Source organism: Meles meles, chromosome 19 (assembly GCF_922984935.1).
Source record: "Meles meles chromosome 19, mMelMel3.1 paternal haplotype, whole genome shotgun sequence".
Lineage (NCBI taxonomy): Eukaryota > Metazoa > Chordata > Mammalia > Carnivora > Mustelidae > Meles > Meles meles.
Genome location: NC_060084.1, coordinates 16,151,343 through 16,170,946, shown reverse-complemented (window position 1 = coordinate 16,170,946; position 19,604 = coordinate 16,151,343). Strand labels below are relative to the sequence as shown.

Sequence of the window (19,604 nt, the reverse complement as noted above, 5' to 3'; positions counted from 1 at the left end):
GCTGCCTCTGGAGTGTTCTGTAAGCCTCTCGGTTTTGGAAGCCCGTCACCCTCCCTCCTGGGAGCATATATTGAGCAAAGAGTGATTCTACCCCTTGAAACAAGAATGCCAGCTGCGGCTGTTCCCGTTTCTCTTCTTCTAGAGGTATATTGTGACCTTCTGCATTTTAGTTCATAGTAGGTGGTCAAGGCATTCTTCCCTCCGTCTTGTTTTTTGCCATTTTGTTTATTTTTATTATTTATTTATTTATTTATTTATTTATTTATTTATTTGACAGACAGAGATCACAAGCAGGCAGAGAGGCAGGCAGAGAGAGAGGAGGAAGCAGGCTCCCTGCTGAACAGAGATCCTGATGTGGGGCTGCATCCCAGGACCCTGGGATCATGACCTGAGCCAAAGGCAGAGGCTTTAACCCACTGAGCCACCCAGGTGCCCCATTTTTTGCCGTTTTAGATGTAAGGATGTCTCAGTGTTGGAGCAGGGTTTTGTAGGAGAGGAAATCTGCACTCTTGCACATTTTCTCAGGATTGTGGGACCTGCCTGGAGAAGGGAGTGGATATGAAGTTTACTTACCAGCATTCACATGGTAAATTTTTACCTTCAACTCTGGGCAAGATGCTAGAGAGTTGGAATGAGCAAGGCGCTGTCCTGGAATTTAGGATCTAGAGAGGAAACCGGGCAGACATGAAGTAGGTCAGTAAAAGACGCTAATCCAGGGGTGACAGACGTGATGGAGGGAAGTACAAGATGCTCTGAGGACTTCATCTATCCCGAGGTGGGGGGGTGTCAAGGAAGGCTTCCCTGGGGAAGGGACACCAGGACTCCAGAGGATGCGAAAGGATGCCTAGACCAACAGGAGAAAAGCATTCCAGGCTGAGGGAACACTTGGGAAGCTTTGAGACAGAAATGGGCTTGGTGCTGTCAAGTCATACGGAGATGGCCCTTCGTGCCATCCGGGCCTTGTGGGTGAGAACTGCTTAAGATTATGACCAAAAATTGGCAGGGAGGAGGCACTGGAACAGTACTGGCCAGTAGAAATATAATGTGAACCATGTATATAATTTAAAATTTTCTGGTAGCCACATTAAAAAAAGTAAAAGCAAAAGTAAGCGGGTGAAATTAATTTTAGTACTATATTTTATTTAGTCCAGTATACCCCAAGTGTTATCAATTTAATATATAACCAGTATAAAGAAAGCTATTACTGAGGGATTTTTGCATTCTTTTTTGTGTGCATGTTGTGCATTTGAAATCTGGTATGTTGTTATATCCTCCCAGCACATCTCAGTGTGGACGGGTCACGTTTCTAGTGCTCTGGCCACGTGTGGCTTGGGGCTTCCACATTGGACAGTGCAGGCCTGGAGGTTGTTACTTAATGAAGACTTGGGAGACTTTCCTCCTAAATTAGGTTGTTAGTATAGGACCGTACTGTTTGTACAGTTCTAGAAACTCCTCTCATTCCTCTTAAACCTGCCCCACAGAGGCATAGTGCCGTGTCCTAGAGGACCTGTAGTGTTTCTAATCAGCCACGTAGCATTTCGATTCTAAACTGACAGCTGTTATAGGCCTGAAATGGTGGCCTTGCGGAGAGCCCAGAATCGTGATAGGAAAATGAGACTGTTGCCTGGATATGAGCTGTTTCCTTCCCCTTGCCAACAAAACAAAACAAAACAAAAAGAAACCCCTGCAACATTTCATCTAATGTTCAGGTCTCTACTTTACGCTAGTTACTCGGGAGCGACTTCTGCCCAATTGTCCATTCCAGTCTCCCAGGTTCTCCCAGGGCAGGCCTTGTGGCTGCTGGAAGAGTGTTAGGATGAAACCTTATTTATCTCACTCGAGTGTATTACTTTCCCTTTTCCTCCAGTCTTCCAGGATACTCAGAGTATTTTTCTTAGAGAAGGAGACTTACTCTTGGCAGAGAGTGGTGTGTCAGGAGGGAGAGCAATAGTGCGCCAGAGCACGGATGCCATAATTAGATGGTGGCATTTAGGGCCACTGTTAGGTACAGGGTGGAGATCTTCACCCCTGGCTTGGGGGATGCTGTTTATGATGCACAGGACAGCACGGCGCCCATTTCTCAGATTATGATCTCTGTGCCTTCCTTTCCTCCCTCTCGCTTCTCCTCCCTTCTCTTAATTAGTGTTCACTTATACACACATTATATACATTCATTCTCATAGAGGGGGGCATTACAGTCCAGGCAGAATTCACCTTGAACATGCCCCTTTCTCAATCCGAAAAGCCCCCTAAATGGATAGATTGCTTCTGTATATATTTTTGAAGAGTCATGGAACACATTAAGTGAAAAATCGAAGGTTATGACTTTTCTCGGATAAAGTCAGTTTTGTATGTGTAGTTTATCTGTGTGTATTTGTGTTACTGCTGGCAAGTACAGTGACTTCAAACAGTCGACAACTGTGAGTTATAGCCTGGGGAAGGGATTTGGAATGTGTGTTTTTATGGCGCAGGTGTCATACTTTGCATTTCTATATTGTTTCAATTTTTTTTTTAAGATTTATTTATTTTAAAGAGAGAGAGCTTGAGTGGGAGGGACAGAGGCAGAGGGAGAGGGAATCTCAAGCAGACTCTGCACTGGGCGTAGGGCCCAATGCAGAGCCCAGTCTCCCAACCCTGAGATCATGACCGGAGCCAAAACCAAGAGTCAGATGCTCAACTGACTGTGCCACCCGGGTGCCCCATTTAAGTTTTCATAATAAGCGTGCTGTGGTTATTTTTTATTTTTTAAGTTCATATTATTTATTGTGAAGGCAATATTTTATAGCATAAATGGGACATTTTAAAAAACTTTTTATTATGGAAAGTATCAAACATAAATTAATGTAGAGCAGTGTAATGAACCATCCCATACTTGTTACCCACTTTTAAGAAGGATCAGCATATGTCAGTTTGTCTTTCGCCTCCAGACCCAACTTTTTTGGGGGAGTGTTTGAAAGCAAATCGTAGACATCCTGTCACTTCATGTGTAAACACTTCCATGTACATGTCTAACTGATAGCCATTTCTATCTGATAGATTTCTGTCTAAGTGATAGAAAAAAAATTTGTCCACTATGAAGATAATGGAAATTTAAAAAATAAAACCTTATTTCATAATCTTACTCTTCAAACACAACTTACTGTTTTTCTCTGGTTCATTTATTTCTTTGTCCCTTTACATATTTATTTTTATAGGATTTTAGTAATAGGGTGCGTTCTATAACTTCATGTTCTTTTTTTTTTAACTCAATGTAGTGTGAATAATGTTTTATATTCTTATATACTCTTTGTAATCATTAATCCATACCTTCATTGTGGCATTGCATTTCACTTATCTGACATTCTAATTTTTAAAAAGCAGTTGCTTACAAAGGAGATTTTTGTGTGTGTGCGGAATGATTACCACAAGTTTAGCTAATGTTTATCACCTCAAACATTCAGAAAGAAAAAAGAAAATGTGTTTTTCTCCTTGCAATGAGAATTTTTAGTTGCTCTCGAATAGATCAGTGTTAACTGTGATCACCATGTTGTACATTACATCCTCAGTCTTTATTTTATAACTGGAAGTTTATAACTGCTGACTTTTTAAAAGCAGAATCTTAATGGTGAAAGTTCTCTTTTAGCTGGGCTCCTACATTTTATATTTAAAGACCATTGAAAAAGAGAGATTTGTTCATTGAAAGCCTTCCCCTGCCATGTTTATAAACATGGCTTTGATCCTATGCCACCCGGGAGACGTGGTATGTTGCTGAGTTTCCCTGAGGGAACAGAGAATGGATGAGCTGTTAAGGGGCTGTAGTATAGGAATCTAGGAATTACATTCATGAGTGGCAAGGACTTTCCTTCCCATCAGGGACAAGGAGCTCTAATGACGAGGCAGCAGTAACTCAGATGGACTGATAGTTTATTCTGAAGACCTGACTTTCCCAGATCTGTATTTATTCCCCCGAATCACTTGAAAAATTAAAAAATACGCTACAGCTTGATGGTGAAATTTACCAAGATGAGGCCTTTTGTATCCTGTGTTAAAAGGACCTTCAGTCGGTTCTAGAGAGACTTTGTCTCTAATGTACCTTTCTCGATGGATGACTGCAATGAGGGGCCAGTTCTGAAAAGTGTATGCCTGTGTGCTTTTTTTTTTTTTTTTCTTGTAAGTGAAGAAAAAATGTCTGCTTCTGCATGGGCTTTGGCTTTTGACTTGAGTCAAGAGAAATGAGAATGATGATGATTAACAAAATCTGTCATGTACTAAAATGAGGATGCACGTGCCTAATTCCTCCTCCCTCTTTCCTCTGGTAGGAGAGGAGGTGTCCCTCTTCCTCTTTCTGAGGGTGGACTCTCCATCCATGCTTTGGAGCCCATGTTTCCTGCTTTCTCAGGAGTCTTTTCTGAGTTTCCTGTTGCCTCTCTAACTCTTCTCTGTTTTTCAAGGTCATCATCTGTTTGTTAGCTGAGTTTCCTATCATTCCATCTTCTTCTGCGATCACATTCTCGTCCGTACCTCCTCTTTATGCATAACCACCATGTGCAGGTGACCCATAGATTTGAATCTCCAGCCTAGATCTCTCCCATGAGCTCCATGGCCACATACCTGACTATTTTCTTGCTGTCTTCTTGTGCATATGTCAGAAACACGTCCAAATCTGAACTCATTGACTCTTTCCCAGGCTTGACCCTTTTCTACTCTTCCATATTTCAGTTTGTAGATCCACCATTTATTTATTTAAAATAAGTTAGAAACTCAGGAGTCATCTTCAATACCTCTACCGCTCTTGCCTGTTTACTTTGCTAATCTATTTTAAGGTTCTCTTGGGTTTTACCTTTACAAGTTTGTCCACCTCTTTCATCTCCACCTCTGTTGGCCTGGTCTTTTCTTTTGCTCTCCTGTCTGCTCTGCCTGTATCCATCCTTACTTCCATCCAGTCTTTTTCACACTGCAGACAGAATGATTTTGGAAATCACAAAGCTGATCTTGTCACAGCTTGATTAAAAACCCTTAAGTGGGGCGCCTGGGTGGCTCAGTGGGTTAAGGTCTCTGCCTTCGGCTCAGGTCATGATCTCAGGGGCCTGGGATCGGCCCCACATCGGGCTCTCTGCTCAGCAGGGGAGCCTGCTTCCTCCTCTCTCTCTACCTGCCTCTCTGCCTACTTGTGGTCTCTGTCTGTCAAATAAGTAAATAAAATCTTAAAAAAAAAATAAAAAAAAAAACCTTAAGTACCATGCTCCTGTTCTTAGGATAGAGAAGAACTTTTTAACATGGCGGGCCCACAAGGCACTGCCTTGTATGGCCACCACCTGGGTCCTCTACCCCATTTGGATCACATTCCATTCCATCCCCACTCCTCTGTTCAGTTTCTTGAGTGCGTTTGTGCCACAAGGCCTTTCTTTGCACATGGTATTTCCTCTGCCTCACTTGGTCTTCCTCTGTATTCTATTCCACCCTTCAACGTGCTCTATGCCTGAAACTTCAGAGCACAGTTGAGTTGTCAGTTCCTTAGGAAATTTTCCCTATCCAGTGCTCATGAGACCATAGATGTCTTCCATGAAATCTGTTAATACAGTTGCAGTTTTACATGTTTTGTGAGATTATTTAGTTCCTTTTCTCTCAAGTGACTTGTGAGTTCCTCAATACAGAGACTTAAGCCTATTTTCATTCTTCATCATAACCCAGCCTCTCATCCAGTGTCAGACGGATAGTGGAGGCCCAGAAAATGCTTCTTGAATGAATGAATAAGAACGAGAGAGAGAATATGAAAGTTTACAACCTGGCTTTATAAAATGAAGCTATTTTCAATTTTAGTGGAGTTACTGCAACCCCCATAGACCAAAACTTTGATTTAGGGACCACTGGGGACTCCCAGCAGCACCATACAGAAGAGGCTTCAAGACCAGAGTAGACTCTTCTTTGCACCTTGTGTTCTAGGAAGAGCCTGCCAAATTGTCAGTGATGGGGGCTGAGGGGAGATGGGGTGAAGCCAAGTCAACACTGGTACCCCAACAAGAATTCCAATGTTTATAATCTGATGGTGGCTTGCTAGAAAAGACTTTCTCTTGTTAGGCTCTGGGTAAGTTTGGAAGCCAAAGAGACATCGTAACAGTAAATCCTGGAAGCCTCTGGCTTCCTTTACTGCAAAGGGAATGTGAAAGAGTGTTCTCTTTAAACCTGGGGTACACTCCAGCCTGTGTGTGTCTGAGTTACAGGGAGCCGGGGAATGGAAAGGAGACTATTTACTCTCTGCCCTTCTGGAATTTCCTCCGGTTCCGTTCCTCTGTGCACCAGTGTTTCACAGCTCTGTGTAGAATGAACACTGACCTGTTAATGAATGCCCTGCTTATTTTCACTTTCTTTTGATGGGCCTATGGGACTGAGGGCAGAGGGAGGCAGGAAGAAGGTTTGTTTGTTCCACTGAGCAGCTCCGTTAAGGCCAGATCAATCACATCTTCATTGGGCTTCCGAGACACTTGACCCGAGAGTACTTAGTCTCCCTTAAAAGTATCCTACTTTTGTGTCCTTTTTTATTTTTCTCACATTTCCTGGTAAATCTTTACATTTGTATTCTGAGTGATGAAGAAAAAGAAAAAAATAAGTTGTTTTTTTTTGTTTTTTTTTTTTTAAGAATTTATTTATTTGACAGAGAGATCACAAGTAGGCAGAGAGGCAGGCAGAGAGAGGGGGAAGCAGGCTCCCTGCCGAGCAGAGAGCCCGATGCGAGGCTCGATCCCAGGACCCTGAGATCATGACCTGAGGTGAAGGCAGAGGCTTTAACCCACTGAGCCACCCAGGCGCCCCATCTTTCTTTTTTTTTAAAGTAGGCTCCACACCCAGCATGGAGCGCAACATGGTGCTTGATCTCACAAAGCTGAGATCAAGACCTGAGCTGAAATCAGGAGTGGGACATTTAAAGGACTGAGCCACCCAGGAACCCGAAGATCTTTCCTTTTAAAAGATATGTGTGTACATGCATATACATTGTTCTGTGTGAGCAGGAGGGGCAGTGATGATGAAGATTCTAAAGTCGAACATTCTTTCGCACACACCGCATTGAAGCTGTCCAGGCAGGAGTTCTGGATTTCATAACTGAATCCCATTACCAGTGGCACAGTTTGGCAGTTCTGGTTTACCTCATTTTCTCTTTTGTTGGAATAAGGAAGGCAACTTCCATGCTCTATTTATCTATACTTATTAATACCATATGCAAAAAACATGTTAAAAAGTCCAAGTCAAGAAAGGGAAAAAGTAACTCTTAGAAAAATATTACTCATCTTTATTGCACGTAACCGCTCTTCCCAATAGGAAATGATTAACTTGAAGCCACTTGCAAATCTGAGGCTTTGAAGTAAGGAAAAATGAGAGTGGGAGTTCCTCCTGAAGCAGCTTGATTGTAGATCCTCTACCTTTTTGTATTTCAGACTGTATATGTAATGTCAAATTCTTATTTTTAGTTGATTCCAGTCACTGTTTGTGCCTTAGGGATGCTGGCTTGGGGGGGAAAAAGCTATTATAGAAAATGTCATGCATTCATGAAAGTGGAAAGAAGAGTCCATGAGTGTCTGTCAAGCAGCTCCACAGCCATCGACAGTGGCCATTCCTGTTTAATCTTACGTCTTACTCCACCCCCTACTGGGTTAGGGTTTGGTTTTTTTTCCCCACTTAATTTATTTTTTGAGAGTGAGAGAGCACGTGCCTGCAAGCTGGGGCGGGGCAGAGGTAGAAGGAGAGAGAATCTCAAGCAGACCTGGCTCCCCAGACCAGAGCCCTTGGCAGAGCTCATCTCATCACCCTGAGATCATGAGGTGAGCGGAAATCAAGAGTCTGTGCTTAATGGACTGAGCCACCCAGGTGTCCCCTCGGTCATTCTTCCTTAAAGCCCAGGTGTATTTTATCCACAGATATTTTAGTAGGGAGCTCTAAAAGAGAAGGGCTCCCATAACCATAAAACCAATTTCATACCTAAAAAGCACAACGGTAGTTATTTAAGTATTATCAACTAGCCCAGTTTTACATCCCCTAGTTGTCTTAAAGTTTCTAACATCCGTTTGTTCGCTTTGTTCGAATCAGGATCCAAAAGTCGCTGATATGTCTCTTCAGTCTCTTTTAACCAATACGTTCTCCTCCTTTTTACCCACACCAGTTCAGTGTTGCAAGAACTGGACAGCTTGTCTTGTACTTTCTCACCTTTTGGATCTTGCTGTTGTTCCTCTGTCCCTCCGTGTCTCCTGTAAACTCAAAGGTAGATCAAGAGACTTGATCTGATCGGGTTCTGTTTTCCTTTTTGACGAGGTGGTGTGTGCCTCTATTTGGAAGCACCTGGATATTTGCTGGTCTCTCTTTGTATGCCAGCGTTTGAAGGGTTCTCCTGGAATGGTCCTTGACATTTTCCAGATTCTTTCCCTAGGTTCTGATAGTCAGCTCTACTGCTGTCTCTTGACCTTCATGACGTAGCATTATAAGGCCTGGCTAACCAGATAGTACGTAAAACAGAACTTGTAACCGAAGTACGTTTGTTGACTGCTGACTGCTGAAGTTAGCACGAGCTCAGGCCTTCAGCTTTCTCAGAGAATGGAAGCCTCTTGCCAGCGGGATATTTTCATTATATATGTTTCATCTGCTTATAATTGAATCAGACTTCCTTGAGCCATGCTCTAAGTTGGCGCTTTCTGCAGCACCTGCCTGTCCTTTGCCCCAAGACTCTGAGAGACTGGTGGGCTCATGTACTTGGGGAATCATGGGTCTTTCCTAACACACGCTAGGGAGGAAGCCAAGGTAGAGTCTTCCTTAAGCACTGTGTTCCTGGAAGACCTTGCAATCGTCTTGGCCCAAGCCACCAGCTGCTCCTGCCTGGAATATCACACTGACTTCCTCCCAGGTCTCCTCTGCTTCAGCCCTTGCTCCTCCCGCAGCCCCAGGGATTCCACTACAGCGCCACTCATGGCTTTTCCTTGCTCACAGCCCCCTAGTGGCTCCCAGTCTCACGCAGAGGAAATGCCAGAGATCTTGCGGGAGCTTCCAAGGCTTTCCTTGTGGGTTCTGAGGACCTATCTCCTGTCCTCATCTGCTCATGTCGTCCCTCATCCACTCCAGCCATGCCAGCCTCCTGCCATTCCTCAGACACTCTAGGCCTGCTCCTGTGTGGGACGTCTGTGCTTCCTTTTCTCTCCGCCTCGAATATTCTTCCTCTAGACACCTACCCCGGCTTCCCCTGGCTCCTCCTTCTTTCAGTCTCTGCTCAGTTGTCACCTCCCCAGCAAGCCTTTCTCACAATGGCAAACCCTCCTGCCATCTCTAGCACTCACCCTCTTCCTTCCTCTGTGCCTTGGTTTCTCCTGCCCTTGCCACCTTCTAACAGATGATGGAATTGTCTTTTTTTTTTTTTTAAAGATTTTATTTATTTATTTGATAGACAGAGATCACAAGTAGTCAGAGAGGCAGGCAGGGAGAGAGGAGGAAGCAGGCTCTCTGCCGAGCAGAGAGCCCGATGTGGGGCTCCATCCCAGGATCCTGAGACCATGACCTGAGCCGAAGGCAGAGGCTTTAACCCACTGAGCCACCCAGGTGTCCCGATGCAATTGTCTTTTAAAAAATTGCTAATTGTCGGGGTGCCTGGGTGGCTCAGTGGGTTAAAGCCTCTGCCTTTGGCTCAGGTCATGATCCCAGCGTCCTGAGATCAAGCCCCACATCGGGTTCTCTGCTCAGCAGGGAGCCTGCTTCTTCCTATCTCTCTGCCTGCCTCTCTGCCTACTTGTGATCTCTGTCTGTCAAATAAATAAAATCTTAAAAAAAAAATTGCTAATTGTCTGTTTTCCCCAACTAGAATAGAAACACCAGGGCACACGATTTTTGTCCGTTTGGTTGCTGTTAAATCTCAGTGACCTGGGGTACCTGGGTGGCTCAGTCAGTTAAGCGGCTGCCTTTGGCTCAGGTCATGATCCCAGGGTCCTGGGATCAAGTCCCGCATCGGGCTCCCTGCTCAGCGGGGAGTCTGCTTCTCCCTCTCCCTCTGTCTACTGCTCTGCATACTTGTACTCTCTATCTCTCTGTCAAATAAATAAATAAAATCTTTAAAAAAAAAATCTCAGTGACTCAACTGGTAGGTGCTCTTTACACACACATGGACGGCCTGACCACAGGTGGTGTGGGGATGACAAGGCCGAGAGTAACTGGTGCGCTTCCTGGGCACAGTCTCATTCTGGTTATGGCAGTCGACTTACCGTGCCCCCTTTTCAGCGATTTCTTGGTGTTTGAGCAGTGCCTCAAAAGGCAGTAGGAAGACCTGCTGCAAGAGAAAGGCCCTTTGTAGAGTTGTACGCATGGCTGTACTAAAACCCGAGGGCCCCAGAGGCGAAGTGGCTAAGGCTGCTATTTATAACTAAGCTTCCAGTGTATGTTTTCCAGCCACACTTACTCCTTTCAGCCTCCCCTGTACGCTCAAGTCTGTCACTCAATTAGCTAATGGTTTCTTTAGTCCCCTTATGCATTGTAGGGCTCTCCTGGCTCAGGTATTTTTTTCCAAAGAGAATAATGGGGTGTACTGTTTTCAGAGGTTTAATTTTTTAATAGCTTTGCCAATTAAAAAAAACCCTTTTCCAACTTTGTATTATGAAATTTTCAAATAGACAAGAGAATGGAAAGAAGAATACAATGAACACCCAGACGCCCTCCACCTTGACCCCACACTTGTTACCATTTTGTCGCATTTGTTTTATCTGTATGTGTGAACCTGTGGGCATGTGCATTTCCCCCCTGAACCAGTTGAAGGTAAATTGCAGCTATCGTGACGTGAGGCTTCCTTCCCCAGAATTACAGATTATTCTCCTATAAGAACCATTTGGTAATTATAGATACCATCATAATCGTCTTGCATCTCTCAAAACTAGGAATATTCATATGTAAAACCATGTGTTCTTATCGAACCTAAGAAAATTAACAGTCATTTCAGACAACATTTAATATCCAGTCAGTCTGGATGTAATTTTCTCCACTTACCCCAAGAATATATTGTTTTTATTATTTATTTGAGAGAGAGAGTTGCGGGGGAAAGGGCAGAGAGAGGGAGAGAGTCTTAAGCAGACTCTGTGCTGAGCATGGAGCCAGAGACTGGACTTGATCTCATGACCCTGAGATCACGACCTAAGCTAAAACCAAGAGTCAGACACTCAACTGAATATGTCACGCAGGCGCCCCACCCCAAGAATATTTTTTTCAAACTAATGTTTAATAAAACATTGCATGGCATTTGGTGGTTATGTTTGTTCGGATCTAGAAGAGTCTCCTCCTTGTCCCACTTTTTTCAGAAATGTATTTAAAGACATTGTCTTTTTGAAGAGCCTAGGACAGTTATTGTATAGATGTCCCATATTCTGGATTTGTCTGATTGCTTCCTCATGGCATTGTTGAATTTATTTCTCTGTCCCCTTATTTCATGTATGTTGGGAAGGAGATTGAGTGGCTTAATTGAATTCAGGCTCAGTGCTTTTAGCAAGAAGACTTTGAAAGTGATGTTGTGTACCTCATGCTGCATCACATCAGGAAGTGTGTGTGTGTGTGTGTGTGTGTGTGTGTGTGTGTGTGTGTGTGTGTCGGGTTGTCCCGCTCTTAGGAATGCTTCATTTGATCACTTGGTGAGGATGGTGATGGTCAGAGGTCTCTCTGACTCTCTTTTTTAAGTAAATAGAACAAAGGAGGAATTATGGTCTGAAAAGTTTTGTTTAAAGAGGAAAGATGTCCCTCCTCCCTAGGTTTTTTGGAAGGTAAAATGTATCTCAAGGCGTTGCAAGGTCACTTCTGAGCCTACAAGTATATAATGACTACTGTATGTGATTAATGGGTAGAGAGAAGAGCTAAGTTGGAACCTTAAGATGAGACTGTGTAGAGAAAAATTCAAGTTATGCCTGTGGCTTCTGTCAGAGGACCACGGCAGTATGACTTTCAGGAGTTTGAAATAAGCAACAAGAAGCCTGGGGCTCCCCTAGCTTCCCTTTGACCAATATCATCCCTCCAGAAAGGAGGGAAAGCCATGCCCACACTCCATTTGTAAAATAATGGTCTTTGAGATACCGAGAAAAGAATCAAGGAATCCTTTTGGAATGCTCATCCCAGCACATTTCTGAGTTCAGAAGGCAGGGCATCTCTCGGAAGTGTCCTAGAAACAAGATGAGAAGGTGATTGGTCCTTGGGATGGCTAGGTAGCTCACCTTGGAAGACTTTTTGAAGTTTGTTGCTACAATCTGGAAAAGGCTCCAAAAGGTCCAGAGAAGTATGCCTTTGCAGGGAACAACTTAGACCAAGAGAAATTGGGACTCTTCAGCCTGAAGACAGGAAAGTCAACAGGGAGATAATAAAAATGACAGGCTATTAGGAGCCTGCGGGGCCCTAATAAATGTGCTCTTGCTATTCCTGTTTTCTAGGTGGGGAGACTGAAGCTCGTGTTAAATAATTTGAGTAATGCTGTAGCTACTAAGTAGTGGAACTGTGATTTGAACCCAGTCTGCCTGGCTGGTGCCCATCCTGAACCTCTGTGCTGTACTACCTGCTAGGGACGTAGGCCCTGGATCCCCGCATAATATAGTAGGGAGATACCCCTTGACTTCTCTTTTAAGCAATAATAATAAGTAATCATTATCTGCAGGTTTCAGTGGGTCAGGATTTGTGAGTGGCTTAGCTGGGAGATCTGGCCTGGGATCTCTCATGAGGCTGTAGTCCATACGGTGGCTGGACCACAGTCATCTGAAGGCTCAACTGGAGCTGGAGGCCCTCCTTTCTGGTTGGCTCATTTGCAAGGCTGGCAAAGGGGTGCTGGTGGTCAAAAGGCCTCAGTTCTTTCGCAACAGCTAGACTTTTGAAGGAACTCGTTTTCAGATTACAGGTATTACTTTACAGAAATATTTGAGCTCACCAAGCCCCTGATTGAAACTGACTGAAAGTAGCAACAGACTCAAAAGGTCTTGGAGAGATCCATTATAGGCAAGAGAGAGTGAGGGAAGGTAGAGATACTTAGGAGAACTTGAATAGGCAAAGGTAACTGGTTTCCACATTCTTATAGTAGATCCTTGAATTGATCCAGACTTTTCCTTAGTTCTTAAAGGATTGTGTCTCTATCTTAGATTTGGGGCTGGCTTTTTTAGTTGGGGGAGGTTGTTTCTAGAAAGTACTTAAAAGAGAGACTTTTTTATGCATATGCTGCCTCGTGATGGAAAACCAGTGAGATAGCTTATAATAATAGAGTAGCAATTAAGAGATAGAGTAGAGCAGGTGGTTTCATGGGTGGTGGGTGGGGAGGGAGTTTGGAATATGTGGTGCTCTCCTAGCCTGGCTCTGTAAGGTGTGGGAAGGCATGGAACAAGCACGCACCCTTTGGAAATCCTCTTAAATGCTGTTCTCTCGGTCATTACCGAATGACCCTGAACTGGAGGTTTTAGCTCCTGAGCAGTAACTTGGTGGAAGCTGTTCCGTGTGGCCAAGCTTGGTGGTGAGGTTTGGGGGGTGGGGTGCAGCAGTTTCCAGACCATGGAGGGCTTGGGGCTTCTGCCTCGTTTCAGTTTGTTCTGTTTTTCTGCTGTGGTTTCCCAACTCTTCTTGCTCGCCCACAGGACTTGACTGCCTGGTGTTCTAGGGGCCAGGTGACACCGAGGTGCCTTCTTACTCCTCACAGAGCCACTTGTCGACTGCTTTCTCCTCAGGGACTAACCCAGGGCCGTGTGACTGTTGTGGGGCTGACTTAACTTTATTGAACTTCTGTTGCTTAAACATTTTTCCTTATTTCTAAGTAAAACATCTTCAGAAGTGAAAATTAAAAACAATATTTTAAAAATACAGATAATCTGAGAAGAAGCCCCTTTAATTCTTCATCTAGAGACGACTCCTGATGACATTTCCTCAGGGTCTCCTGACCTGTTTCTCTTCTTTTTTGCCACCATTCTTTATATGGGTAGGGGGATGCTGCTTCTCACTGCTTCCTCCATAGGCCATCAGTATCTCTGGACTTTTATCACAGTCCCGTAAGTATAACCAAACAAATCAGTCACATTGAAATTACAAAGATACAACGTGTTTAGAAAAACAAGAGTCCAGCCTTTCCCCGCAGTCTAATACAGCAGTGATGACAATGAGACCTGTTCCTTCCCATTCCTCTTTCCATGCCACAAGACAGATTCGAAGTGACAGAAAAATATTGCCAGGGGTGCCAGAGTAGGTTAAATGAGGGCAGAGAACCTACAGAATCTTAACTTGGGGTGCCCTTGGTTTAGTCCATCCCTGTTGCTTTTTGTGTTCAACAGTGGAGAACACGCAGCTGACCCTGAACCTGCAGACGGAGAACAAAGGCGGTGTTGTCTCGGGTGGTGAGCTGACAATTTTCCTGGACGGGCCAACTGTTGATCTGGGAAGTGTGCCTAATGGCAGCACCGTGACAGACGGTGAGTGCCGCCCTGCTCCCCGGGGCTGTGCCGGGATCGGGTGGGGCAGGGCTGGGGTGGGGGTGCCCGGGGCTTGGTTCTCGCCAGGTACCTGACTTTGGGTCCCGCTCAGCCATGGCCTGTAGCTAGTCCTGAATCCTCCTAACAATCTTAGCACGATCAAAACTGTGACATGGTTTTTTAAGGGCAGCTTTCTGATAAAGGACCAAAATAAATGTCAAGTGTGTGTTGTTGTTTTGCTTTGAGGGCAGAGAAAATATCTTTTCATCCCACATGGGCTCTGGAACATAAAGTGTCTTTATTAAATGTTACTTGGGCCCATTTTTTCCTCCCAGTACAGTTACACTTCCTGGGGGATCTTGGAGGTGACTTTTATATGACGGTATTGGTTGGGAAAGGGGACTGTGTGTCTTAGAGATTCACACTAGCAAAATACAGGCAGAAGCAGGGAAATTGGAGTATCTCCCACTCTGTCCTGAATGAGAGCAGTTTGTTTCTTTTGATCTAGTCTGAAATTAGTCACCTTTGGATCTAGCAGGAAATTATTTCATGAAGTCTGAGGTCTGAGATGGGTTGGGTTTCTCCACAATTTTTCTCGTTAAATGTGAGGTAACTACAGCACTTTCCAAGCCCTAAACAGCCTTCTGGAGCTTCAAGGGAGTGAAATTTGAATTCTAATTTAAGGACATTTGGGTAGAATCTCAGTGATTGGATGGGCCTTGACTGGAGAATCCTCCCTGGATGGAGTGATGCTTCGGGTACTGTAGGTGCATGGAGGAAACATGCATTATTAACTCATTCTGCACATATTTCTATAATTGAGCACCTGGTATGTACTAAATCTTGGACCAGGTGCTAGCCAGATGGCAGGGACAAATTCATATGGTCTCTACTCCTAGGAGCTCATGATTTACTTGGTGGGTGCAGGGATGTTAGACATGAAACAGGTAAATGAAGAAATAATTATGTAATTGTAATCATGACAAAAGCTGTGAAGGAAAAGTACCAGGTGATATGAAATTCTCATACTTTAGGGGGCTCTCACTTAAATTGGGGGCCAGGAAAGATTTCTTTGAGGAAGCTGAGACCCACTGGAGTTGAAGAGTTTAGACAGGCCAAGATGGAGGTGTGGGAATGGGGTAGCTGAATAAGAGGTAGAGGAATCCCCTGTGCAAAGGCCCTGAGGTGGGAGTAAGCTTGGCCTGCAGTGGAAGCAGAGGTGGTCCGGGTGGCTGGACCAGGGAGAGCAAGAAGGAGAGTGGTGGCAGGTAAGAGCAGGTCAGTTCAGATCACCACAGTCTCGAAGACCTTAGTGAGGATTTTGGACCTCATCCTAAGAAGCAGAAAGCTGTTGAGGAGTCTTGAGCAGAAGAGCGTCATGATTTGATTTGAATTGAATTGGCTTTGGATTTTTTAAAAAGTTTTCTGGTTATGATACAGACAAATGCTCCCACTGCTTGCCCCTACTTTGCCTGGTCATCATCTGCTGGCTAGATTGCCAGGGTCCCATGTGGTGGGGCACTCAGATACACAAACTGGACTTTGTTCCTGAGCCACATCTCAAACAAAGGTTGAGCTTCTCAATGTTTCTGTCTTTTCTTGTGATGGGTCTCCTCTTTAGGATCCCAGCCACCCTCGAGAGAATCCAGCGGGACTACTGTTGCTCCAGAGAACCGGCACCAGCCCCCCAGCACAAACTGCTTTGGTGGGAGATCTCGGTAAGAATCCCCCCTTGTGGATGAGGAAGAGCTAGGAAGGTGCTCAGAGCTATTGAAAACCTGTTGGGGGGTGGCGGGGAACAATTAATGTTAGAAACTATTGGAAATTTCCAACTGACTCACTGTGTTAAGGAGGTCCAGAGGGGAGTACAGAATTCAGGATTCTCGGGAGGGCCAGGGGTTCCTTGTCAGCGATCAGTACTGGCTAAGCTGGTTAATTGGGTAAGAGAGACTGTCGAACAGAGCTTAACTGGTGTTTTATGTTATGGAGCCTGCGACCACAGTTATCCTTTTGGGATACACACAGAAATGCTTAGAGCAATGGTTCTTCGTATGTGAGATTTTCTGTTGTGCATTTCTATTTCTGGGGGTGATCCATGATTCCCTCCTGCTCTTGGAGTCTGAGTTATGTTATACTTATTATAGCTATGAGGAATGACTTAATTTTATTTATTGACATACCCATCTTATGTGTGGGTTAACAGTGCAAATTCACTTCCACGCCACCTGAATTCCCAGGTATGTTTGAGAGATGGGGAGGATGGAGTTGGGGACTTTTAAAAAATTATTTATTTATTTAATTATTTATTATGGTGTACAAAATCTCCAGACATTTAAAGGAAATGTTAGGGAAAAGAATCTTAATGAGTGTAGTTTGTAAATCGTTACTATCTGCAGAGAGTAGGTGACAAAACTAGTAAAATTCGTCTTCCTGAACAAATCCCAGGGAGGGAGTGGGAGTAATGCTTTGAGAAACACAGTATGACTTCAGCCAGTACCCACAGCATCTTTTTTTCTTTTTTTTTTTTTAAGTTTTATTTATTTATTTGACAGATAGATTACAAGTAGGCAGAGAGGCAGGCAGAGAGAGGGGAAGGGAAGCAGGCTCCCTGCTGAGCAGAGAGCCCAATCCCAGGGTCCTGGGATCATGACCTGAGCCAAAGGCAGAGGCTTTAACCCACTGAGCCACCCAGTTGCCCCTACCCACAGCATCTTGAAAGATCCCTGTAATGACAGCCATCAGCTATCTCTGGATTCAGTGGTTTTAAGGGTTGGCCAAGGAGGTGTTGGGAGCAAGAGAGAGTTGCATGTTTGGATCTTTTGTGTGTAGTGTCAGTAGAAGCCAAGGTGCCATTTCCCTGTTCTCTTTTCCCCAAGCCTGTTCAAAGGTGTTGCCTCACACCCCGAAGACCATTCACTCTTTTCCTTGACTTGCTGGATGAGTTATAAGTTGGGATAAACAGTCAAGTCTCACAGGTTAAGGACCAATGATATAATTGGCAAATGTTGTGTCAACAGAGGCATGAGGGACACCTCGAGCTAGAGAAAACAGAATCTCTTTGGTGGTGAGTAGCTGGTGGAGAAGAACACCTCAGCATTTCACCCTCTGAGAATGATGCCTTCTTAGCTTTGGCCCTAGCAGCTGCCATCTTGGTCTTTGAGCTGACTTGGAAAGTTTTTTGTCATATGCAACTGATGTCACTTGTTTGGGGACTGGAAGGCAGGGTCCAACCCTTCACAACTTTGGAATTAAGTTCTTGACCTATTTATTGCTCTCTGAAGTTCTCTAGTGAGTAGATCTTGAAACTCACATGTCCTAGGAGCCCTTCTTTGTTGCTTTGTGTTGAGGGTTGTTGTCTTATAAAGCAGCAACCAGACTTCAGCAGAGAAATGGATGCACCTTTTCTCATAAGCCACAGTAGACATTCGATGCTAATTAACTATGGGTGGGCAGCGTGCCCTCCAAGTAGTTTGAGTTTGAGTAGTTTGAGTAGTTTCACTCTGATCAAAGATGCTCTGACGTGTCCACGAAGGTGAAGATGGTGAAGTCAAACATCTTTTCCTCTCCTTCCGCCTCCTTTATTAAGCTGTCGAACTGGAACCATGTAAGGGTTTTATTTAGGGGTTCATCTACCCAAGGTCATCCAGTCAAGGGACCATTTGCTTGCAGAATAAGACTCCTCCCCTTCAAGCTCTGTCTTTGAGTGGGATCTTGCTCACTCTTTAAGAAGAATTGGGTGAGGGGTACCTGGGTGGCTCAGTCCGTTAAGCAGCTGCCTTCGTCTTGGGTCATGATCCCCGGGGTCCTGGGAATGAGCCCCGTATAGGGCTCCCTGCTCAGCATGGGTCGCTGCTGAGGAGGGAGCCTGGTTCTCCCTCTCCCTCTGCTACCCACCCTGCTTGTGTTCTCTCACTCTCTCAAATAAATAAAAAGTAAATAAATAAATACAGTCTTTTAAAAAAAAGAATAATTGGGTGAAACATCTGTAGTTATTTTATCATGTGGCATAAGCTGATTTATAGACACACCGTATTAGTATGCTGTCAATGGGTCTGATTGAGTAAAGTAAATATAAATTGTTGTATAGTCTTACAGTGAAGCACCATCCCATACTAAAATGGGTGAAAGGTAGTTGCATCAATATGGTGGAATCTCAGAAACATAATGTTGAACAAGAGAGGCAGGGCATGGGGGAAAATCCCACAGTATGATGTAATTTATATAAAGTTTAAAAATGTCAAAATAAACCATATATATTTTTTATGAATGCCTCCATAACCAGTAAAGCCATAAAAAATGGAAGGGAATAAGTATATGTGCTGCCGAAGCGAGCACTGGAAGGGAATAAGTGACCTTGAATTTAATAGGTTGGTTATCGCTTTGGGGCTGGAGGTGCGTAAAACGAGGAAAAAGCACATGGAAATTTCCCAGCCTTATGAATACAGAGCGGTAGTCCTCGAGTGTTCATCTTATTCATCTTTGAACTGAACATATATTTAATGTATTCTTCAGTTTGCATGATTTATTTCACAATAAAAAAAGAAGAAGTGTCCTCTGTCAATCTGAGAAAACCGAACAGCAATGGTATTAGGTTGGGGACACTGTCGTTTGCTGTTGAGGCAGAGAGATGTCAGAACTTAGGATTTCTTCAGGCTCCGTAATGACCACTTCTCTTCCTTCTGCCTGGTTGATCTATGTAGCAGTAGCCACTGATTCGAAGTTGGTGCTTCCCATCGGCCTCATAGGTCGTGCTCCTGTCACTTCAGCCTAAGGCTTGAGAATTTAGTTTGGGAGTTGGGGGAACGGGTTCCAGATGGAAGCCAGCCACTGCCAGATAATGTGTCCCAACAGCACTAGAGTTGGTGGCCTGAGAAGGCCTGGCCTGACACTATTTAGTGTTTGACTGGAGTGGCGTGATTACGTGGTGCCCCCCCGGATTCTGTCCATGTCATCCTGCCCGGTGTCCTCAGCCAGTGTTCCTTCTTCCAGGGCAGTGGTGGAGCAGGCCTGGTGTGTGATGGAGCCCCCTGGGAGAGCGCATGCTCGTTGGCACGGGGGAGTACCTACCACACCCTTTAATAATCCCCAAGCGTTTATTTTATTTTGCTGGAATGAGAGCTGACTTTGGGAACGGTGCCTAAGTCAATTCAGGTTTTGCAGATCTGATACGTGCCTGGTACTGTGCGCACACTG

At 44.4% G+C, this 19,604-nt stretch overlaps 1 protein-coding gene across 1 annotated transcript in view; it reads left to right on the top strand.

Annotated features, from left to right (window-relative positions):
- WWP2 (WW domain containing E3 ubiquitin protein ligase 2) overlaps window positions 1-19,604 on the top strand; it is a 156,106-nt gene that overhangs the window by 60,841 nt on the left and 75,661 nt on the right. The window contains exons 5-6 of the mRNA XM_045988596.1: window positions 14,274-14,411; window positions 16,033-16,129. Of these exons, the coding sequence (XP_045844552.1) occupies window positions 14,274-14,411; window positions 16,033-16,129 (235 nt within the window). The remainder of the gene's footprint in view (window positions 1-14,273; window positions 14,412-16,032; window positions 16,130-19,604) is intronic.